The 24852-nt window shown below is 45.7% G+C and overlaps 1 protein-coding gene across 4 annotated transcripts in view; it reads left to right on the top strand.

Moving 5' to 3' along the window:
* The window catches only part of BRPF3 (bromodomain and PHD finger containing 3), a 45863-nt gene extending 25716 nt beyond the window's left edge, over positions 1-20147 (top strand). For 2 of the 4 annotated variants that reach the window (XM_045016035.1, XM_045016033.1), the window contains exons 9-13: positions 2012-2105; positions 9485-9582; positions 13543-13640; positions 16156-16310; positions 17719-20147. In XM_045016035.1, coding sequence (XP_044871970.1) covers positions 2012-2105; positions 9485-9582; positions 13543-13640; positions 16156-16310; positions 17719-17902 — 629 coding nt within the window. In that variant the 3' untranslated portion in view covers positions 17903-20147. Of the gene's footprint in view, positions 1-2008; positions 2106-9484; positions 9583-13542; positions 13641-16155; positions 16311-17718 lie in introns of all 4 variants that reach the window. The other 2 variants (XM_045016034.1, XM_045016031.1) reach the window with 1 other exon arrangement.
* Positions 20148-24852: the final 4705 nt, after the last annotated feature.

The raw sequence follows: 24852 nt of genomic DNA, 5'->3' as shown, positions 1-24852 counted from the left end.
GCTGAAATGTTGCTTTTTTGATCCAGTCCCTTCCCCAACTTCAAAACTGGCTGATTTATCTTAATGTTAGGAGTGTAAATAGTATATAGGGTTTGCACTACCGCTGACGCGTATAGGACCTGTGTTACTAGAACCAGGTGACTCCCAGAAATATGTTTCTTGTGGCTCCTTGTTCCATATTTACTGGTTCAGAGATTGTAGTGACATTGACACAGGCATACGGATGATCATCTCTGAAGTGTCACATTTATTCCTGTTAGAATTCTAACAGCCTAGTTTGAAACTTGTGTGACCTGGTACCTAGAGCCAGATTCACTCCACATGAAGTCTTATGGAGTTGTATCTGCTAACATCAGTTCTGAATTTTGCTTCTGGTGTCCATGGAATGCATCTCGTATGATGGTGCCCAGCCTCCGAGGTGACCTGTAAGCCCTCACTGGCCATTCACTGTAGATGTGTCCCTGCCTGTTCTTTGGAGTTTGTGTCTCCTTATGGCTTCTTGTGTAAGCTGAAAGATGATTCTGCACTTGTATTTATTTATCAGAGAACACCACATCTTTGCAATGTGGGTTATGTTTTGTTGAGTTGGTAAATTCTGCAGTTGTATAGAATGAAAAACCGGCCAGCTTAGGGAGTGTTTCCAACTTTGGATATTAGAGTTCAGAGGAATAAGTTTAAATATTCCGTTTCATTGTTAAAGTGATATTTGCAATGGCCTGAGAGAAAGAAGATAGAGGGAGATTTGGTCTACCCGTGGACCGCTGCTTCCTTACACTTCATTACTCTCTTAGCTTATTCAAGTGAACTATGCATTGGAAATCCAGAAATCCAAGGTAGAAGGTTTTATCTAAGGTGACATTTTCTAGATCTCAGATTTGGTTTTCTAGCAAAAAAAAAATACAATTATCCCTGTGGTTGTTAGTTGTAGCCAGGATGTGTTACCATTAGTGTTCCAGCAGATATGACACCAGACTGGGAGTCAGGATTCTGGAGTTCAGTTCCCAGCTCTGCCACTGAGTTTCTGTGTGAATTTGAGCAAACTACTTTGCCTCTCTGCGCCTCAGTTTCCCCATCCTTAAAATGGGGGTAATAATGCTCAATCACCTTTGTAAGGCACCTTGAAACTGATGGGCAAGGTGTTGATCTGAGCTTGAAAATCCTGGGTGCATTGACTAATGGGCACATCTGACACAGCTTGACGCTAGAACTGGGATCCTGCCTCGTTTTCTTTTCAGACAGCCTCAGAAGAAGCAGATGATTTGTTTGCTTTGTCTCTCCTCTGACTCTGCTTTGCGAGTTGTACCCCATATTGGTCTGCCATAGGGGGCTCCTTTTGTATAAAATGTGGGGGGACTGCCGCTTCTGTTCCCTTGGAGTTCCAAGGGAACAGAGGCGGCGAGAGGCCTGTTTTCACGTTTAGCCGTGCGTAGACGTAGCAGTCAATCAGTGCTCCCAGGATTTGCATGTGTCATTCTTCAGCCTGTCCAGTGGACAGTAAATAAAGCACTTCATTTATCCAGAACAGGTGTTTGATTGTCCAGACAAGAGGCCTCGCCTCCAGTAATCCCAGTGAGTTACAGTCCAGCAGGTGCTGGGGAGAGGGAAGGTGAGCGAGAAGTGCCCTCTCATCAACAGTTAGAAACTGATCGGAGAAATGCACCAGTGATTGCGGTGACCACCACCCCTTGTTTGAAGCTAAACCATTGTTCCAAATAGTTAGGGAAAAAAGCTATTTTACTAGATCCCTGCTGGCTGCTGCTGGGTCTGGGGAACTGAGTTTAGCATTCACTTTGCTGTTAAATAAGATCTTTTCTTAAAAGTGTGGGGGTGGGGGGGCAGAATAGTCTGGCTATTGGTATGATACCCTCCTTCTGAGATGCAGGGTCCAGAGCATTAGGGTGACAGTTCCTGAGCAGGTTGTGATGCCTCTGGGTCTCCCCCTTCAAGCATCCTTGGGTCGTGGAGAGGCAAACCAGGCTTTTAGGCTGATTCTTTTCTGTCTTCTCAGCAGGAGTGACCAACGGCTTTGGGAAACATACGGAAAGCGGGTCTGACTCGGAGTGCAGCTCCGGCCTTGGCAGTGGGCTGGCATTTGAAGCCTGCAGGTAAGTCCCCTTCGCTGAGCCCTTCCCCAGAATACGTACTGTCTACACACGAACACGAAGCTGGGATGTAAATCTACCCCACACTAGCTTGCCGTACACCAAATGTCTGCATGGACCCCACTGCTGCGCACTAAAAGTTCCATAGGGTGCTTTGATCTATCCCGCTTAGAAATGGAACTGGATCAAAGTGCTCTAGGGAATGACTGCACTGAGTGTGAAGCAGTAGGGTCTACACGGACACTTAGTGCATGGTAGATTTGTACCCCAGCTTTTTGCGAACTAAGTGTTAGTGTAGGTAAGTCCTATATGTTCTCACTGGGTTTCCTTGCCCTTCTTTCTAAGGCAACTTCACCTTGTAAAATCCTGTTCAAATTGTTTCTTAACTTCTGTATTAATGTTGGGGCTGAGAGCCAAAAGCCTCTTGCATTTGCACCCTCTACACTCCCGATATAGTTCTCAAGCAAGTTCATAGATCCCAAGACAGCATTTGATGTTTTAGATGTACTGGTGTATAGCGGACTCATGTTACGTGATATGCATGTACATGCTGTAGCAGCTTTTACACAAGTATATCCATTACCAGAGAGACAAAGTTGGGGAAACATAGGTCCTACCTGGTCAGCCCAATCATCTTGAGGTGAAGATGAGCCCCCATCATTTACCAGCACTGCTGCTTTCATTCTCCAGCAGTGCTTAAAAGATGTTCTCTTTTCCATTCTGGGACTCCTCAGCCAGGCCTGACTCGTCTGTAAACTGATCACCCGACCTCCCTTTTTGGCTGAAAACAGTTGACATAGACACAAGTATATATGATATGATTGATATTACTGTTCTGTTTTGGGGGTCTGACCATAGATTCTGTCTATCACACTGCCCTGCTCACAATCTGAGCACCTCACAGTCGTTGATAGATTTTTCCCTCACAACACCCTTGTGAGGTCGGAAGGTAGTGTTCCCATTTTACAGGTGGGGAACTGAGACAGGCTAGATAAGTGTCTTGCCCCACACAACTGGTTTGTATCAGAGCAAAGAACTGAACCCAGGTCTTGTGAGTCCCAGACCAGAGCCATAATCACTTTTTCAGGTTGGTGACGTCCTCCTTTGAAGTGAAAAGTTTTCAGGTAGCAGTGATAATGGTGATTATCCAGAGAATGCTTGACCTTGAATGGGGAGGAGTGTGAGTGGCAAAGCGAGATTTTCCTCAACATCTCACAACCCCCAATTGCTTTGTGTGCCATCTTTGGGATCATGACCCACCAGCTGAGAAACACTGCACTAGGCCATCCTTCCTTCCTAAGAAAATACTCATTTAGCCATGCAAGGCCCTGATCCTGCAGTGTTATTTGGTCTCTGAGGGCATAAGACTCTCCCCATAAACATGCCTTTTCAGAACTGGGGCTACAATTTAAAACTAATCACTATGGTTTTCCCTTAACAAACTATTCCACTGAGGCATTGAGTCACAAGAACATTTTTAGGATGCAAACTTTGCTCTCGGAGCTACATAGAGTGTTCCAAAATGTTAGCTGTCAACAGATGTCTATAATTTTGTGGTTGTAGCTAAGATTTGATTTGTGTTTCCGTTATGAACCTGTTTTCAGAGGCATACAGCTTGTCAACAGAAATTAGTTCTGGACTGAAATTAACATAACACATTTTAACCCAAGAGCAAACTCAGTCTGGATTTACACATTTCTTTTTTAATAAAAATTTTTTTTAAAAGCAAATTCACATGAATTTCTTAGATGCTCTTGTAACTCACAAATAGTATTGTTTTTAAAGCCCAGTTTTGCAGAAAGATAGTCCACAGAACTCACTAATCTTTTGAATTTCTTTAACAAATATTTCGGAAGGTCTGAGATAGCAGGCTGTGAAACAGTCTACAGCATGTGAGCAGAATGTATCCCTTCCCCCCCTCCACCTCGCCCCACCCCACCACTTATAGGGCTGGATTGTGCCCTATCCTCACACGACTGCATTGGAAGGAACACAAAGACACTTCCCTGCACACATACCATGTGTGGCAAGTAAGGGCTGGCCACAATTTCAGGGAGCTTAGGGATTGCTTCTGACTACCACCCCTGCAGGAGCAAAAGGACAGAGAGGGTAGAGGCTTAGCAAAGTAATGGGTCCATCCCCGAAGAAGGAGATATACTACACCTATTAAGGGGGTGTAGTGAGTTACCTCCCTCAGCAGATCACAGAATTGTATCATAGGACTGAAAGAGACCTCAAGAGGTCTTCTAGTCCAGTCCCCTGCACCCATGGCAGGACTAAGTATTATCTAGACCATCCCTGACAAGTGTTTGTCTAAACTGCTCTTAAAAAGCTCCAATGACTGAGATTCCACAATCTCCTGAGGCAATTTATTCCAGTGCTTAACCACCTTTACAGTTAGGACGTTTTTCCCAATGTCCAACTTAAACTTCCCTTGCTGCTATTTAAGCCCATTGCTTCTTGTCCTATCCTCAGAAGTTAATAAGGAAAATTTATCTTCCTCCTCCTTGTAAAAACCTTTTATATACTTGAAAACTGTTATGTCCCCTCTCACTCTTCTTTTCTTCTGACTAAACAAACCTAATTTTTCAATCTTCCTTCATAGGTCATGTTTTCTAGACCTTTAATCATTTTTGTTTCTGTTCTCTGGACTTTCTCTAATTTGTCCACATCTTTCCTGAAATGTGTGCCCAGAACCGGACACAATACTCCAGTTGAGGCCTAATCAGTGTGGAGTAGAGCAGAAGAATTACTTCTTGTGTCTTGCTTACAACACTCCTGCTAATACATCCTAGAATGATGTTTGCTTTTTTTGCAAGTGTTACACTGTTGACTCATATTTAGCTTGTGATCCACTGTGATTCCAGATCCCTTTCCACAGTACTCCTTCCTAGGCAGTCATTTCCCATTTTGTATGTGTGCCACTGATTGTTCTTTCTTAAGTGGACAATTTTGCATTTGTCCTTAATGAATTTCATCCTATTTAATTCAGATAATTTCTATAGTTTGTCCAGATCATTTTGAATTTTAATCCTATCCTCCAAAGCACTTGCAACTCGTCCCAGCTTGGTATCATCCGCAAACTTTAGACGTGTACTCTCTATACCATTATCTAAATAATTGATGAAGATATTGAACAGAACCAGATCCAGAACTGATCCCTACGGGACCCCACTTGATATGCCCTTCTACTGGCTGGGAACGGTTTTCCAATCAGTTATGCACCCACCTTATAGGAGCTCCATCTAGGTTGTATTCCCCTAGTTTGTTTATGAGGTGGTCATGCGAGACAGTATCAAAAGCCTTACTATAAAGTCAAGATAGACCACATCTACCGCTTCCCCCCATTCCACAAGGCTTGTTACCCTGTCAAAGAAAGCTGTTAGGTTAATTTGACACAATTCGTTCTCGACAAATCCATGCTGTTACTTACCACCTTATTATCTTCTGAGTTTTTGCAAATTCATTGCTTAATTATTTGCTCCATTATTTTTCTGGATACTGAAGTTAAGCTGACTGGTCTGTAATTCCCCGGGTTGTCCTTGTTTCCGTTTTTATAGATTGGCACTATATTTGCCATTTTCCATTCCTCTGGAATCTCTCCTGTCTTCCATGACTTTTCGAAGATAATCACTAATGGCTCAGATATCTCCTCAGTCAGCTCCTTGAGTATTGTAGGACGTATTTCATCAGGCCCTGGTGACTTGAAGACATCTAACTTGTCTAAGTAATTTTTAACTTGTTCTTTCCCTATTTTAGCCTCTGATCCTACCTCACTTTCACTGTGTTAGATGTCCAATCGCTACTAAACTTTTTTGGAGAAAACTGAAACAAAAAAGTCATTCAGCACTTCTGCCATTTCTGCATTTTCTGTTATTGTTCCCCCTCCCCACCCGCACTGAGTAACAGGCCTACCTTGTCTTTGGTCTTCCTCTTGCTTCTAGTGTATTTGTAGAATGTTTTCTTGTTACCCTTTATGTCTCTAGCTAGTTTTATCTTGTTTTGTGCCGTGGCCTTTCTAATTTTGTCCCTACATACTTATGTTATTTGTTTATATTTAGCCTTTGTAATTTGACCTAGTTTCCACTTTTTATAGAATTATTTTTTGAGTTTCAGATCATTAAAGAGTAAGTCAGGGTGGTCTCTTGCCATACTTCCTATCTTTCCAATGCAGTGGGATAGTTTGCTCTTGTGCCATTACTAATATCTCTTTGAAAAACTGCTGACTCTCCTGAACTGTTTCTCCTCTTAGACTAGCTTACCATGGGATCTTATCTACCAACTCCCTGAGTTTACTAAAGTCGGCCTTCTTGAAATCCATTATCTTTATTGGGCTGTTTTCCCTCCTAGCATTCCTTAGAATTATGAATTCTCTCATTTCATGATCACTTTCACCCAAGCTGCCTTCCCCTTTCAGATTCTCAACCAGTTCCTCCCTATTTGTCAAATCAAATCTAGAAGAGCCTCTTCCCCTAGTAGCTTTCTCCACCTTTGGAAACAAAAAAATGTCTCCAATACATTCCAAGAACTTGTTGGATAATCTGTGCCTTGCTGTGTTATTTTCCCAACAGATGTCTGGGTAGTTGAAGTCCCCCATCACCACCAAGTCCTGTGCTTTGGATGATTTTGTTAGTTGTTTAAAAAAGCCTCATCCACCTCTTCTTCCTGGGTAGGTGGTCTGCAGTAGACCCCTACGATGACATCACCCTTGTTTTTTACCCCTTTTATCCTTACCCAGAGACTTTCCACAAGTCTGTCTCCTATTTCCATCTCAATCTCAGTCCAAGTGTATAAGATAACATCTCCTCCCCTTTTTCCCTGCCTGTCCTTCCTGAGCAAGCTGTACCCTTCTATCCCAATATTCCAGTCATTTGTATTATCCTACCAAGTCTCTGTGATGCCAATTATGTCGTAGTTGTGTTTATTCACTAGCATTTCTAATTCTTCCTGTCATTTCCCCATACTTCTAGTTCTTCCTGCTTATTCCCCATGCTTCTCAGATGTTGATAGGGTTGCCAGGTGTCCGGTTTTTGACCAGAACGCTTGGTCAAAAAGGGACCCCGCTAGCTCCGGTAAGCATCACTGACTGGGCTGTTAAAAGTCTGGTTGGCAGTGTAGCGATGCTAAGGCAGGCCCCCTGCCTGCCATGGCTCCGCACAGCTCCTGGAAGCAGCGGCATGTCTCTCCTCCAACTCCTAGACACAGGGGCAGCCAGGGTGCTCCGTGCGCTGCTCCTGTCCCAAGTGCCAGCTCCACAACTCTGATTGGCGGGGAACCGCGGCCAGTGGGAGCTGTTGGGGTGGCACCTGCGGACAGGGCAGTGCGCAGATCCACCTGGCTACCCCTCTGCATAGGAGCCAGAGGGGGGACATGCCACTGCTTCTGGGAGCAGCCTGAGGTAAGCACTGCCTGGAGCCTGCACCCGTGACACACACATACACACCCCCATGCGCCCCAACTCCCTGCTCCAGCCCTGATCCTTTTCCTGGCCTCCAAAACCCTCGGTCCCAGCCTGGAGCACCCTCCTGCACCCCAAACCCCCCAGTCCCACCCCAGAGCTGCATCCCTAGCTGGAGCTCTCACACCCCTGCACCCTGACACCCTGACCCAGCCTGGATTCCCCTCTCGCACCCTGAACCCCTCATTTCTGACCCTACCCCAGAACCCGCACCCCCAGCTCAGAGCCCATACCCCCTCTCCCAACACTCTGCCTCAACCCAGAGACCCCTCCCATACTCTGAACCCCTCGGCTCCACCCCCCAGCCCAGACCCCCTCCTGCACCCTAAACCCCTCATTCCTGACTTCCCCCACATCTCCCCCCCCCCGCTAGAGCCCTCACCCCCCCCACACACCCCAACCCCGAGCCAGCCCAGTGAAAATAAGCGAGTGAGGGAGAGGGGATGGAGTGAGCAGGGGGCGGGGCCTCAAAGGGGAGGCAGAGTAGGGGGCGGGGCAAGGGTGTTTAGTTTTGTGTGAGTAGAAAGTTGGCAACCCCAGATGTTGAGCCTCTCTGAGGCATAGTGCCTCCAAGTGCTCTCCATGAGCGGTGCACCTTTTCATCACCCTTTATAGTGGGAGTCCTGCAAATAATACGATCTAATCAGTTTTGCCACTCTTAGTTAGGTTGAGTAGACTCTTGTTCCATATGTCGTCCTGATGAAGCCAGTGGGACATCGACACCAATAGAACTACTCACAGAGTAAGGTGCTACTTAGTATCAGAGGGGTACCCATGTTAGTCTGTATCCACAAACCAAGGAGGAGTCTGGTGGCACATTAAAGACTAACAGATTTATTTGGGCATACGTTTGGAGTGAAAATTGCATGGAGTGAAAATTACAGATATAGGCATAAATATATTGGCACATGAAGAGAAGGGAGTTACTTTACTACTTAGTGTGAGCAAGAGTGGGAGAACTGGGCTCATCATTAGTTCTAATACTGATTAGGTAGATATTTCTGTATTCACTGGAAGTTCCTTAAAGGAGTAAGAATGGTCCAGTGGTCCACGGACAGGACCAGTAGCCCGGAATTCACTTCACCTTGCCTGTTTCCATACCTGTAAAATGGGGAAAATGATACTTGGCTCACAAGGGAATTGTAAAGATTAGTTAATGTTTTGTAATACACTCTGAAGATGAAAAGTGCTATGTAAATGCTTATTATAATTACAAGCAATTCACATCTCAAAAATGACATTAGAGTTGTGGGATGTACACAAAAACAAGGAGTTGAAAACTAGCCTGATGCCTTGTGGAAAACATATACAATTATTCTATGTAGGGTCAGTTCTCTTTAGTGTTTTAAAATAATTGAAAAATAAATAGGAAATAAACTAGGAAATTACTATAATGTTACAAATGAAAATTTTCAGCTAGGGAACAAAAATCAAGAGTTACTAAATTCTTCAGCTGTAGGGATGCTGTTTTCATAAATGTTCTCGGTAATAAAGAACAAGGAAAAAGAGATCCTGAAAATCTGATACTGAAGCCCTATTTATCCATTCGTATCTGTTTCAAAGATGTTGGCTACTCTTTTATCCTCCAATGTCTCAACACAAACCAGGTAAACTTGTTGAGTTTAAGTGTTATAGATTTCACTCTTAGTGTACACTTCTTTGATGGGTTTCTCCCTCAAGTTCAGCAGGTCTCCTTAACTGCACCCACAAAAATATATCAAAGCAGATATACTGGCAAATTTTACTGGAGCATTTAATGAGGCCTGCTGAAAGCAGACCTCTAGTGTTCTTTTCATATCGAGATTGCATCAGTCCAATCATTTCCCAGCATTTTCCAAACAGCTGGGGAATCCTGTAACTCAGCTGTGTTTTGTAGTGAAATCTTGCTTTCCCTAACACGCTACTTTTTGTTCCTTTTTAACAGCGGTTTGACTCCTCCCAAACGTAGTCGAGGGAAGCCAGCCCTTTCTCGGGTCCCCTTCTTGGACGGTGTGAATGGAGACTCTGATTTCAGCAGCTCAGGTGAGAATAATGTCTATAGAAGAAGCTCTCCGGGGCAGACACCGTCTTTTTTTCTTTATGTTTGTACAGTGCCTGGCACTCCAGGTCCTGGTTTGTGATTGGGACTCTGAGGCGCTACCACCGTACAAATAATAACTAATACGAATAAAAGGAGCGCTGTCTCTGAAGCTGACTTCATAGCTGTACACTGTCCTATTGCTATCACTACTTTCCTTGTCAGTGTGTGCCATAGATCAGTGTCATTAAGCCACACTCTTCTAATATTACCCAAGGCAATTCTCTGGTTTTCTAGCACACCAGTGATCAGATTCTGATCTCAGGTACTGAGGCCAGTCAATGGAGTTATTGCAGATTTACACGGGTGCAGCTGAGAACAGAATCTTAACTCTCTACTATACATCTATCCCCTTCTTTATAGCCACTGTACTCGTCTCCTATCTCAATGGAAACTGTTATTGTCAAGGACATCGTACGCTCAGCAAACGGCTGCTGAGATAAGCTTTACATAGCCGGCCCACTTCTGGGGAAGTTTGAATCTCTGAGAGAGCTCTGTGTGTTTTAACCTCACATTGGGATAGCAAAAGAAAAAATACATCATATATTTCCCAACCTCACCCTCACTTAGGTCATCCTGTGTATGTATTTCTTTGATTCATTCTGACTTCTGATGCAGTCTGTAGTCTGCATTCTCCAGTAAAGTGACCATTCACCTCGGGCAGAGACTCTCTCACCCTGGGAAATTCACATTAATTAAAACTCCTTCTCAGAGGCCAGCAGCTAGCAGATTAGTCATGTGTCCCCCACATGGAACTTTTGCAGCCCTTCTGGCTATGATAAAAATGGTTGCTAATCTTATTCCATCCACCTGAGCTAGACATTCCCTGCAGGGATTAAGCAGCCAGATACGTGACAGCAGAATAGTCTGTGTGTTTGTACTCCATTGAAAAAAATCCCGCTGTCTGAACAGTGGTGCGGATTCATCCCTAGTGTAACTTCGCTGATTTCAGTAGAGATTCACTAGGGGTGGATTTGACCCGTTATAATTTTGTTCTGGGGCTTACTGGGCCAAATTAATCTCTGATGATTTCATTTTATGGGAGTTGCACCCATTTAATCTAGAACTGAATCTGATCAGTGTTTCTATATTAAAGATTCAGGCATGTGGTTGGGGTTGCAATTTAGGCTATTAGAAGGGAGTTGTGGTGACCCTATCCCATGAATTAAGAGGTTCTGATCTTGCAAGCCTGACTATATATATATTACTATAGCATTAATACGGCTGGGCTTTTGCCATGGTACCCATCGATTACGAGATCTTCCATGGGTGTTTTGTGGGGGCTGTTTTGTTTTAACGTTCACAACTGTTGATATTTTAGAGGTTTATGTGGCTTAGGTGGTAAAATAGCTGAATAAACCTCACTGTGAGGTGCATAGTAAAACTTGCGTGATTGGCTGACAGAGGCTAGAAGCCCAGCCACAACACCGTGACAACACAAAAAAGTAGAGTATAAAACAACATCTTAAATGGAGGAGACTGTGTCTAGTTGGTAGAGCTGGTAACTTGTACATAGAACCCCTGGATTCTCCTCCTAGCTCTGCCACTGAGTTGCTGTGCACTCTAGGGCAAGTCACTTCACCTCTCTGTGCCTGAGTTTCTGCAGTTTTATAATGGGGTTAATATTTCTGTAATGAAATCATCAGTGCAGGATTATCATTCCTGTGTCTTGTGCCTCCAGTATTAGTGCCATGAGAAACTCCCCAGCTCTTAAGACTTTTGACCCTCTGAAGCACCTCTGCTGTTGTTTGACAACTCTGGACCATTGAGTATCCAACCTCAAGTATCTCAAATCATTTTGGCTGGTTCCTTTCAACAGTGGGAAGCAAGAGCTCCCCTAAACCCTGCATTGCATATAAAAACACAACTAAGGACTTAACTTGATGATTACCTGTTCTGTTCATTCCCTCTGGGGCACCTGGCACTGGCCACTGTCGGAAGACAGGACACTGGGCTAGATGGACCTTTGGTCTGACCCAGTATGGCCATTCTTATGTTCTCATCGATACAACCATTTATTTTACGGCAAACTGGGGTGTGAATCTACCTCGCACTAGACAGCTGTGGACTAATTGTCCGCATGGACCCTGCTGATGTGCATTAACAGTTATTTGGTGTGCTTTGGTCTAGTCCTGTTTCAAAGATGACTAGATCAAAGAGCATTAATTAAACATTTATTTGCGTCAGCAGGGTGAGCACAGACAGTTGGTCTGTGGCAGGCTAGTGCGGGGTAGATTCGTGCCCAACTTGCTGCAAACCAATTGATCATGAAGACAAGCCTAAGATTCCTCTTTCTTTTCCTTTCAAAAAATTTTAAAGGGTCAAACCGCATCCTTCCCCCAAGCACTTCTTGCTATGAATGGAATTCTCCCCTGCACTAAAGTTACACTTAAACTCTACTTTGAAGGTTGAAGTGGTGTGAAATGCTTTGAGCCTGCTCCTTGCACAAGAGTCAATGTCACCCATTATTTGTTCTGGTGTTTACAAAAGTATCTTCTGCTTTGGTGACTCTTCTGTTCAGAACTATTCCACCTGTCATCAAGCTACATGTACCACTGTTATCACCCTGTGACTCTTCTTAAAAAATTCAGTGACAAAATCTTAGTCCTGCTTAGAAATCACATAGGGCCTGATTTTCCGAGGTGCTGAGCCCCCCACAGCTGCAGTTGAAGTCAGCTACAGGTCTTAGCACTACCTTTTAACAAACAGGTTTCAAATGTGTGTGTTTCTAAATCACCGTATTGCGTTGTTAATAAAACTTTAACGGAAGCACCACTGTTGAAAACCTATTGGGAAATGAGATCAGGAGGCAAAGCACTTACCACCTTCTCAGCTGTTCTTTGCTCACCTTTCTCTGGTGCTGTGAGAGCTGTACTGGGGACCCTGCTGAGCCAAGTCAGAGTGTTTCAGAATTTGGAGGAGCTGGAGCACAGATTTACTATTAGGGAAGTAATGATTTATAAAATAGTGTTGGTCTGGGTCCAAGCAGGGCTGCACTGGCTGCAATAGCCATGTGCATTTTGCATCAGAAGAGAGCAAGGTTGGCATAGGACTAGTGAGACCCACCTCGTGTCAAGTTGGAGATGGTTGGGGAAATTCCAGGCAGTGGGACCATCTTTTTGTTCTGTGTTTGTACAGCCCCTAGCACAGTGGGGTCCTGGTCCATGACTTGGGCTCCTAGTACTACGGTAATACAAATAATAATAATAATATAATAATAGTAATCTCCACACAACTGACCTTATAGTCACAGGTGGACAGATCCCAGTCTCCAACTTCCAAGACCTGAGTCATGAAGCCAGATTGTCCAGCACAGTAATTAAAATAGATTAGCCTGAGGGGGGCGGGGGCTCTCATTGCACCATCCCAAGAGGAGGGGGAACTGTGTGGGATTGCTACTTACCCAAGGCATGGAGAGGTGGTGGAGACTCCCCTCCTGCTTACTTTACCCCCTGCTCTGCATGAGGATGTGAAGCAGCTCTGTTTCTGGTGTTGCACAACAACATAGAGCCTCGGAGCAGGGACATGGAGTGGTAGCAGAAGGCAAAAACAAGTGACTTTTCATTTTGCGTCAGCCCTCCATCAGGAAAATGGTGCTGATTATAAAATGATGTAGACACACACGTACTAGTGGTGACATGTATCTATTTGTGGGGTAAACGGTGGGGCGGATGTAGGTTTATTTTGAACACAATGAAATTTCAGCTGTGCACTTACCACATAGCAAGTAGGTTTAAAAAAGCAAGCCAGAAATTCTGCAGTCTCATCTGCGTTAGCTGGTTGCTTTGGAGAACGTGTAGGCTGCTGTGTCTGAGTTCGTAGACAGAGATGTTTCTTCTGTTCCCGTCTTCTCTATACTAATGGTTTCAGGCACTTCTAAGCCATGTTTCCTTGTGACCCCTTAGGGAGAAACCTCCTGATGCCCTTTGAGAGCCATGCTGAACTGGAACCTTTGGAGCTGGTGTGGGCAAAGTGTCGAGGCTATCCGTCCTACCCTGCCTTGGTAAGTACGCCTGTCACACAGGATCCTCCTTTGCTGCTGCAGCAATTTTAGCAACGCAGAGTCCAGTGCTGGGGGTGCAGCATAGCCCGTTAGAAAAGAGAAACTTCCTCCAGATCACGTAATGCCTGGTTCTTTCCTTCGCACTGTCAACTGCCGTTTTGCTCATTGTTTCAGACCATTGGGAAAATGTTGCAAAATATAAATCTGTTGGTGCCAAGCAATGAGCGCTTTCTTCTCCTATCTTGTTCACTGTCCTGGCGTATTGCGAGAGCTATCTGTGCTGTTGGCCACATGAAACATTCATGTGCAATTACACACTTTGCTTGCAGTTACTGCAGTCACACATGTTTATTCCTAACTGGCCCTTTGCATGTGCAGATACCCAGTGGATGTGTACAATTACAATAATTGCATGTGCAAATATGCTGTTGTGTGCACATTTTTGCACCAAGCCTTAGGCACCTGGCCTTTTGAACAACAGTCCCTTAGTATCTTTTGAGATTGGTGCACAGGCTGTTGCTAAGAAATCCCTAGACTGGCATCCGGGGTTTAAAGAAAACGTGCTAGAGTTCATGGTCTAAGACAACGAACACAGCTAGTGCTAAAAAGCGTAGTTAGCGCTGTGTTTTACAAGCATTATTTAAATAGCCAATAAAGAGAGAATTCTGACATGAGTTTGAACAGGAGCCAGATAAGCAGTAAGTGTGATTCTACTCTTCCCAGTTTCTGCTGCATATAACAAAGACATCTCTCAAGAAGCTGATCTTTTTGTTCCCCTTGTCTGTGTAATTTCCCAGTGTGGCTACCACTCGTGCATCTGCATTGTTGGGAGTGCTAGGATAGACAAAAAACTGATGGTCGCTGGTTACCCTTTGACCCCTTGGACGGAAAATTGTAGGAAATGAAAGCTATTGTAGACAAAGGGGTGGAAAGTATAAAGGCGCCATCTACATTGGTGTAACAGTAGAGCTTTCACACCATGCTAGAGCTTAACCAGGGTTTATACTTGATTGTGGCCAAGCAGAATTCCATCACTGTTTGGCCAGTCACTGTAGACAGGACCAAACTATGCTAGAATAGCGTTCATAATCCATGTTCCTAGCCCAGGTAGGAGCCCAAGGTGGAGAACAATTGTTCTGTGCTGTCCCATATTGGCCAACTAAGACATTTTAAATCCTCGTTTAGCCACAAGCAGAGTTTAGACTGTGTCAAAGCTTGGTTTTTAAACAGTTATATCCGTATAGACAGAGTCTTATGTCATGGTTGAAACTGAACACAATCTGCTGTGCTGTTGAAGAGTGTTGTCAAATTTGTCCAGCTGGCCAGTGTCAGTGCCCAACAGGTCATCCAGGCCAGTAGGCTGCATCTCTGCACCGAGGTCAGAAAGCACAGAAGACTGGACCTGGTTTCATATCTGGTTTCTGCAATTTCATCTTCCCCGTCTGACCTAATGTAAATGTTGGGCACATTGGCATTTCTGCTTTATACAGAGAGAATTGATACGTTTGCTTTTACATCTGTATTTTTGGCCAGAGTACCCCCAGATCTGGCACTGCCTGTCAACACTTCTGAAATACTAGACCGGATTCTCATTTAGTACCAGTGTAAATTCAGAAGTAACTCCACTGAAGTCCATGGAGTTGCAGCCGGGTAAAACTGGCACGAGTGAGATCAACTTATGCCTATTGGATGCAATAATCTTGTTACATTTACTGTGTGAATTTAAATAATAAAATACTGGGTTTATACGAAGTTATTGACTACCAAAAAAGTATATATTAAAATACAGTATTGTGACAGTGCCTCGCTCAACGCAGTATGTTCAAGTCCTTTCCCTTTCAAAACTAGCCGCTGGGCTGGAGACCTTATGGGTCTCCCACAATACTGCATACGCCCTAGAGACAAACCCTCTTCTACGAAGACTCTGTGCAGGGAGTTACTCAAATGGAGCAGGAGGGTGCCTCTTGCTTATATGTCATAGGTTACTTTAACCATCTAGCTTGGACATACTGAAAGAGAGAGAGTATAGATAAGCTATGTTTTCTCTGCTTTTCTTCAGGGCTTAGCATAATGGGACCTTGATCCTGACCAGAGCCTCTGATTGTTACTGTAGTACAAATATTAAATTATAATCATAATGACTATCTAACTATCTTAGGTGCTTATATGGCTCCCATTGCCAGTTTCTGTCCTGACTGATATCCCATGTAAACTCATTGGCTTCAGACTGCATTTAGCTTGGCTATGAAGTTGTTTAATCTCTGGTGCTGAGCAGGTCGAGAGCCCTCCCATTAGCACAAATGTATTTTGCATTGGGAAATCCCACGTCTGCTATCAAAAGTCTGAACTCTTTTGCATCCTCTTCCTCCCTCCTGTTCCCTGCAGGTGCCCTCCCCCCGGTGCCTTTTTGCTCAGGCAGCACAGAGCAGGGCTGTGCTCTTAGGCTGAACTTGCAGGAGGCTCCTCTGGTGGGGCTTTCAAAATACTGATCCGTGCGCCTCATCTGTCTCTCCAGATAATTGATCCCAAGATGCCGCGCGAGGGCCTCCTTCACAACGGAGTCCCCATCCCCGTCCCTCCCCTGGATGTGTTGAAGTTGGGGGAGCAGAAACAGACGGAGGCAGGAGAAAAGCTCTTCCTTGTCCTGTTCTTTGACAACAAGAGAACCTGGTGAGTGAACAGACATCGCGGGATGGGCTGCCCAGAAGGAAGATTTAACAGAATCTCAGGACAAGGGGGCCTAATAAGGCTTCTCATTATTAAGGCAGATTTAAGGTGGAGCATTTTTAAAGACACAGCAGTCACAAAAATCTCATTGAAAGGGTTTGCACACCTCTCCCTTGCCCGAATGCATGACAGTGGGGTAGCCTGCTTACATGATCAGCAGCTGGAAGAGGTGCTGAGTGCCTACAGTTTCCAGATCAGGCTATTTGTTCAAGTTCCATAATATGGATTTTAGGCACCTATCGTAAGGCATCCAAGTGAAAATTTTGTGCCTAGCTCTCAAGGACTTTATCATTCAATCTCAGACAGACTAAATACTCTGCTGATCTTGGCCTCAGTGGATGACCAGGTTTATATGGTAGCAAAAGAACTATCAGATATAATAAGCCCCAAGCCAATGAAGTGCTTTGAAAATAAGCAATAAAGCCTTGAAATCCATAAGTGAAGCAATGTAAAGATTGTAAAATTGGAGCAACACACTGGGAGAAAGACAAGGGGGATGAGCTAATATCTTTTAGTGGACCAGGTTCTGTTAGTGAAAGACAAGCTATGGAGGTACACAGAGCTCTTCTTCAGGTCTCTGGAGAAGTTAGTCCACCAAAAGATATTACGTAACCCACCTTGTCTCTCTTACATCTTGGGACTAATACGGCTACAACAACACTGCAGACATCCTGGAAGAGAGGTGAGTCCCTATAATAATGCTGACAGCCACATCCTCAAGGAGCTGCATTAGTGAATCAGGAGCTCCCACAAGGAAAGAGGGACTGACTGTGCAAGTAAAAGTCATGTGGTAGGTAATATCCATGTTCCCTTCAGATCGCTGCTTCAAAGAGCTTACACTCGGAACAAAGTAGACACAGAGTAGACAGATACACTAAGAAACCCAGAAGAGATAATTAATAGGATTTTTCTTTCTTCTATTATTATTAATTCTCCACTTGGCATTGCAAAATGGAATGAGGATAGGATTTTTAAAGGAGCCCAAGGGAATTAGGCATCCACATCCCATTTCAGTGAGCTCCTAACTCCCTTAGGCATGGTCTGCAATACACAGGTCGACGTAAGGCACCTCATGTTGGCCTAATTATGTCAGTGTCTGCACTACAGCCTTGTCCTGCCGATGTAAGTGCCAACGTAATGACGCCATCTCCACAAGAGGCCTAGCACAGGGGTTCTCAAGGTTCATTGCACTGTATGACTGTAGCTTTCTGCAAAGCTAGAGAGATTTTAGCCCTTAGCCTTGAAAGGGCTGGAAGTCTTGGTGGCCCTGGGCCATCGGCCATTCTTTCCCATCTGCCTTCTCTCCATTTCTCTCGGTGACAGGGTTTTTGGTATTCTGCTTGGATTGCAGGCAGTGGCTTCCGCGGGACAAAGTTCTTCCTCTTGGGGTGGATGACACAGTGGACAAGCTAAAGATGATGGAGGGCCGAAAAACCAGCATCCGCAAGTCCGTCCAGGTGGCGTATGACCGAGCAATGATCCACATGAGCCGCGTCCGGGGAGACCACCCCTTTGTCACGTCAAATTATCTGTAGGGAGTCGGAAATGCCCACTCTGCCCCATTTTTTCAGATCCAGTGCTTGCACCTGTTGGCACAGTGGACCTTGCCATGCACAGAATGGTAGGGGATTCCTCCCTGCCTGGAGGAGCGTGATGGGGCGTCTGCTGTGTTCTTTTCTGTTCCTGTGAGAGATGCATTATGCCTAACAGTGTGAGCAGCTCCTATAAAGTACCTTGATTCGTGCCAAAAAGCTTGTCCGGATTCTTTCTGAATGTGTCTCGTTGAAGAGCCGGCAGGAGAGGAAGTGATGTATTAGGCTGGACCACAAGAAAGAAGCCAGGAAGAGCTGCAGTGTGACAGCTATGCCTGGACAGAAGTCACGGTCAGCTGGTGAAGTGCGGGGTGAGCTGCAGTCTGATGGTTGGACCTCATGCCCCACACCTCTTGGGTTTTTAGTCTGCAGCCAGCCCTGAGTAATTCTCTGGAATCCATCACCATTGTAAATAAACCAGTACCCTTTAGTGGAACTCCAACTGGACTGTCTTGTGCCAAATTTACAATAACCATCACTGGACTTTTTTTATTTCATTTTTTAAATGACATTGGTTGCCCCATGGCGTTAACAAATTTGCAGCCTACTGTTATTGTTATGACTCTCATGCCTATGTATATATAATATGTTTTCATGGTAGGTTTTCACCACAATTAGAAAAGATTGAGATCATATTTTGATAACTCTCTTTTTCCTTACGCACAGATGCACAGAGCTTTAAATATAAAAAACAAGTTCCCTAATTTTATTTTTTATTTTTATGTGTGTGTGACCTAGACATTTATAGTCAATAGTTTCATGTGTAAATTTCAATTTCAGTGACTGTGTGACAATTCCAAGAACGTGTACTTCATATTGCATCTTAACAGAGTATTGAGTCTGGGCAAGAAAACGTCTTTTATGTTTTTTTAACCTAATTTTGGAAGCGTCTAATCAGCTGGAGCAGCTTTACGGACACTAACGTTGATCAGGGCGGGAGGAAGACACACTCTGTGGTGTATTTTTATGCACATTCAGTTTAAAATAACTAGTTGGAATGTCAGACCCCAATTCCTCTCTGCCCTTAGTTTTTCACTGACTGTCTTTTTAAAGTTTTCCTCCAGCTTGGTTTGGACTGAATTAAAGCTGTGACTGGATTCCTGCTAGCTGGAGCACATAACCATTTCACCCGTTCACTTTTTCTCACACAAACACATCTCTTCCCTGCTCTGTGGATCTCTAGCATTTGTGATCCATTCAAAACAAAAAAAAACAAAAACCCAGCTCTGCAGAGAATCCTGTTTTATTGCTTTTGTATTGCAAAAACGGGGACAGCTAATGATTGAAAGCTGATGACAAAACTTTTCTTTTCTATTAGCCAAGGTCTCATCGTTTCTCTTATCTGTTCTGTTGTGTTTTTTTTTTCTTTTAAATTTTAAGAACCAAAGGTGCAGATCAAGATTGTAGACAGAATATCATCCTTTCGCTTTTTAACTCAATATTTTTTTATTATTTTAACTTTTTCATACTAAAGAGAATGTGGGGAGAAAATAATAATAAATGGGAGGGAGGGGCGGGGGAATCACTGCCATTTCTACTTGGTCTACTTTTTTAAAGTACCACTTCTTATACATTGGGACATGGAACCACACTTTAAGGAAAATACCTGTAACATATAAAGACGGGCTATAGGATTTTGTAAAAAAAATAATCCCTAAAGAGTGTGGATAGGGAAGGAGGTTGTGTACATAGTTGTAAAATATTGTTCTAAATTATTCAGGCCTATTGTCACCATTCTTGAAAGTCCTCAGTTGTGTTGCTGGGTCTTTTTGTATGCACACAGTATAATTTATTTAAAGGAACATACACTTTTTCCAGATAGTAGCTCAGCTGTGGACTTGTGACCTGTGTATAACTGTTTTAAGATCTTGGGGGTGGGATGGGGGATTTGTTTTGTTTTGTTTCCTTTTTTTTTTTTAAATGACATTTTAGAAGTTTAATTGGCTAATATCCTGCTGTTGCTACGGGACCTAAACGTTACTGTCAGTCTGCTGTAAAGCACAGATTGCTCTATTTATTGTAGAAAGTGAGTTTATTTGCTTTCTAGAATTGTTTATATCAGATGGTATAAGAGAGGTAATAAGAAAATCTATGCTTGTAAAGAAAAAAAAATGCTAATTTTACCTACTATAATCTGACTGTCTGAAACTATATTTTCTCTCTGAGAAATAAATGTTCTGATGTAAAATCTGTGGTCGTGTTGTCTGGCATGTTCAGACTTTTGAAGACTGCTTTCCCACCCTCCGCCAGCCCACCGGGATGAGAAACATGCAAGAAACCTAGTGAGGATCACATCTTGAGGAACTGTCCTCTTCTGCAGAGTGGTTAGTGGCAAGCAGAGTAGGGTCTCTGATATCTGAGGAGCAGCTCCTTGGTTCCTTCAGGTCCCTTGCTAATTATCCGCTGCTATGGTTTGTTTCCCTTTATCCTCTGTATTGCCATGGAATGAATGGCTCCATGTGGGATGTATTGCAGTAAACAATGAAAATAGTCCTGCAGAGAGTGTGAAATTCACCCCCGGGCAAAGGACCAACGCAAGGCCTATGTGCCACTGAAGTCTCACTTAAACCCTGAGCCTGGATCCTGCCGTCCCTCATTGATTTCAGAGGGACCGAGCACGGGTGCAGACGGTCTTCCTGTTCGGATCTATTGCAGGATCAGGGCCTAACAGCTTAACTGGGACTTAAATGGTCCACATCGTGTTGGCACTCTGCGCCTGGATGAATTTAACCCCTTGGTCTGAGGTGTCTGCTTCCTGGGTTGGCTTGAAGTTGTCTCGGTTCATCTACTTTTCTTATTCCTAAGGCTCACTGTAGCGCTGGTCTGGCCTTGCAGCCTGAGTGCTCTTGAGAAAGAATAACTGCTCTGAGGTTGTGACAAGCACCTGCTTTTTATTTGCTCACGTTACCGATTAAATCTGTCCTGTTGCTAGCTTGTAAAGCCTCATTCTCATCTCACTTCCCCCAGTGCACATCAGGAGTGATTCTACTGTAGTCGATGGATTGATATTTGGCATAGAGCTGTTGCAAATGAGAGGAGAATTGAGCCCTTATTTTTCTATCTCCTGAAATGCCAGGACCTCCCGCTCCTACCGGCAGATGGAGACAAGAACAAATAAACCAGGCCATCAGTCCACTCTAATGGTAAGCCGTAGGTACCAGCTGTGCAGACCTGCCGGATCGGTTCTTTTCTGGCTCTCAACTGGTGGGGGTTTTCTGACCAGCTCAGCTAGGGTTTAAAGTTCTTTTTTTCAGTTGGTTCTTCAGCACATTCTTTCCTAGTCCTTTTAAGCTGTGCGGCTTCTTTGCTTTTAAACCCGGTTGGGCTTTCACCTCAAATTCCTTTTTATATTCCTGACCCGGGTTTAAGATCTGGGCCTGCAGACATGGCAGGGCTTCGCAGCCGTCAGGTGTAGCAGTGTGGGATAGACCTCAGAGCCGTCGCCTCCAGAAACACCTCGGACGCTTACAGTGGTCCAGTCAAATACTGCTGCTGAGATCAGCTTGGCTTGTCACTCTTGTGGGAAGGCACTGGAGTGACTTATCAGTATTCTCACGGCAGTGGGTGGGTCACCAGTGAAAGCAGAGCTCAGGCTCTAACACCTCCCCCACCCACCCCCCGGCAGGCCAGCTAGCCTGGGTTGAAAGCACCACTTAATCTGGGTGAGGGAGGGGTTTGTATTTGGATGGGAGTGGGACTTGGGGCAACCCCTGAGTGAGAACCTAGGCTAACTCTGCAGTGAAGACACACATCCTCCATGTGGGGGCTATATGGGTATCAGATAAAGTGATGCTTAGCTCCGCTATAGAGCTGTCCAGGGTTGGGTCCCCGTCGTGCTAAACCACACAGGGTGGGGCCCTCCCCAGAGAGTCACAGTCTGATCCTAACATAGAATGTCACGCCGCCTTCATTCTTTGGGTAACTCCAGTGCAGTCAGCAGGGCGCTGATTTACCACATGCCCAGGTGTTGCTTCCCTAGCTGCTGCATCTGCTTCCTCCCTCGTGGGCCTGGATTCGGCCCTGGCGCTCATTGTAACACCAATCCGAATCCGGCCTTCGTTGTGAGAATCACCCCCAAGGAACACTAGGTGGGTACAAGTTACACTGCTTTACCCTTCCACCTGTCGGGCCGTTCAGACCATTGTTCACAGCCTCACTGAACTTGGCACTTGACCACCATGGAAAGTGAAGGATCGGCACGGCCTTGTCTTGGAGACTTGGCAAACACACCATAGGGAAAGGTGTTGCATTGGCCAAGTGGATGGACTGGCTACAAAACTGATTCCCATCCACGTGAGATCTCTGTCCCGGCCCTCTGTCCTTGGTGGGATTTCTATCCTGGCCGTCTCTCCTTGGTGCCCAGGCATTACTGTGGATGAGCGGTTCTGCAGATGCTGCCTGGCACAGGGCATAGCCTCACTGGATTTTTCTCTGATTTCCCTCTACTTCCCTCTAGGTGGCAACCATGCCGTTTAAGAGAATCTTCTCCTCCCACTCTTCCATGCTCTGAATCCCTTGGGGGGTAGGAGACCTCGCTGTCTCGCTCCGGGATAGCTAGGGGCAGGGAGGGAGTGCTGCCTTATCCCAAATGCTGCTTTGCCTTTTCCGTCCAGCCATGTCTTAAACAGTTAGTTTTACTGCGGCCAATGCAACTGGCCATCAGGTTATGCGGAAACCCACACACATGCTGGAGTCCCACTCGTGCTCCAGTCCATCCGCTTATTGCTGTGGGACCAGGCCAACTGCCCTCTCCAGGGTGTCGTCCTGCACAGTGTGGGATTGTTTTCTTTCCCTCCGAAGCACAGCTGGGCTCGGGCTAGCAGAGCGCTCAGAACCCAGGGCTGGTCCAGAGTGGGAAGCAGCTGCTGAGAAACTGGACAGGAGAAAGGGCCGGGGGAAAGGAGAACGAAAAGAAAACGCCTGCAGTGTGCAGACCCCGAGGGGACCAGCTAGCTCGCGAGCCTAGGAGGGGAAGGCAGAGCTTCCTCTAGGTTGCCAGCTCAGGCTGGTAGTGCCCAAGACGTGTTACCATCTGGTGGCCTGTGGGAAACGAGCTGATGCTCCCTATAACAGGGTGGTTTGCCCTTTATGGGCCAGCCCTGCTCAATCAACCTCAGCTGTGCCATAATTAGCTGCCCCCAGCCTAGGGACTGGACTAACGGGTCAGGTGACAGCCTGATAAACACCTGGGCCTCAGCAAAGCAGAGCACTCACTTGGAAGGAGGAACTGCAGGGAGCAAGCTGGGCTCTGGGGAAGGCCCCCGAGGAGGGGCTGGAAGGACTCCAGGGAAGCGGCCTGGGAGCTGGAGCGCCAACCCAGAGCGGACAGAGTTAATGGTATCCTGGAAGGGCTGGGAACTGAGAGGAGGCTGGCTGAAGAGGGGCCCAAGCAGGGAGAAAGAACCGTTTGTTTGTTTGGACTGGTGTTAGCCTGGAAGGGGATGGAACTCTGAGAGTGACCCAGCCGGAGGGCTGAGCCCTGTGAATCGCTGGGGGGGGAGCAGAAAATGGGGGTGAAGGGAAACTGAGGCAAGGACCACATGCAGTGATGTGTTTGGCCAGCGGGGGGGCGCTACAGCAGAACCGCTTACTCTCCCAGTCCAGTTCCTAGCGGGTGTGTTGCAAAGCCATCCAGCCCAGAACTGGGCAGGCGCAGCAGAGAGGCCAAGGGCTGGATGAGCCCTGGAGACAGAACTGCCCTCGTGTGTCTGAGGTGGGTCGCTCCAGGCACAGCTTGAGGAAGCTCTGTTTGGCTCTGACTGTCCTGCTGATGGAAAACACCAGCCTCCCGGTCCATCTCGCCAGCCCTAGGCTAGGAGGAGCGACCCTTCTCCGTCCCCATCTAATGGCTGGGCCACAGATGCATACACCAGGCCCAATATATGGGGTGGCGGGGAGGGTATTTAAAGCCTCCCACACGTGGTTATTCCTTTCCGCCCAGCTCTTAACCAAGGGGTAAGGAGAGGCCTGATCGGATGTGCTGCCGCCAGAGGAGCCGTCCTGCTGAGAAACCTGCGGGGATTCCTTCTGCACTGTGAGCAGAGGGCCCGTGCGCTGCCTTTTCTGTGGAAGGATTCAGGGCTTGCTCCAAAAACTCCCCAGAGTCAAGAGGAGTCTTTCCACTGATCACAATGGGCTTGGGGTCAGCCCCTTATACTCCAGCTCTGTCAAGCCAGCACTAAATCTATTTAAAATGCATTTGCCTCCAGCTAACGTAAAGGGTGTAGACAACGAATGCAGAAAGGCATGGGGGAGGGCGGGAGGAACTAGCTCCTGGCTCCTCATCTTGTGCTCAGGAGAGACCTAGAATTTGCACCCCTTGCTTTGAAGCATTGTCCTCAATCCCTGCTTTCTCCCCAGCTCTCTGGACCTACCTTGCTGCAATATTCCTGGCCTCTTCAGCTCAGTTGACTTGGCGGCTCAGTTGACTTGAAAAGCCCTGGTTTCTGGTAATCTCCCAACCCCGGTGGCCCCTCCTCTATCACAGACAGCTTGTAAACTCCCCAGTAATTAAATTCCTGGTTTCCCCCTAATAGATTTTACCTTTCAGCGCCGCTGCCTGTTCCTTACATCTGAGCTGTAGGTTTCAAGGGGCAGCTACAGGGATCAATTCCACTTTCCTTTGTGCAAACTCTGTAAGAATTAAGAAAAAAAAGTGTATGGATCCCCTAGCTCCTTCGTGTCACCCTTAGCAAAGGAGGAACGCGAGGCTGTGTTGCTGGGACTTAATCTAGAGGCTGATTAATGCCCTGGCCAAAACACCTGTTACGTGTCCGGCATGGGAAATCGTCTCTCTCTGAGTACAGTCCACTCCCAGCTCGGAGCTGCTGTATCACCAGAATAACAGCCGATGTAAACAGGCCAGTGCTTTAATAATTCACTTTCCCTCCCAT

The sequence above is a fragment of the Mauremys mutica genome, chromosome 4, assembly GCF_020497125.1.
Source record: "Mauremys mutica isolate MM-2020 ecotype Southern chromosome 4, ASM2049712v1, whole genome shotgun sequence".
NCBI classification, from domain to species: Eukaryota; Metazoa; Chordata; order Testudines; family Geoemydidae; genus Mauremys; species Mauremys mutica.
This window is presented reverse-complemented; position numbering and strand designations above follow the sequence as displayed.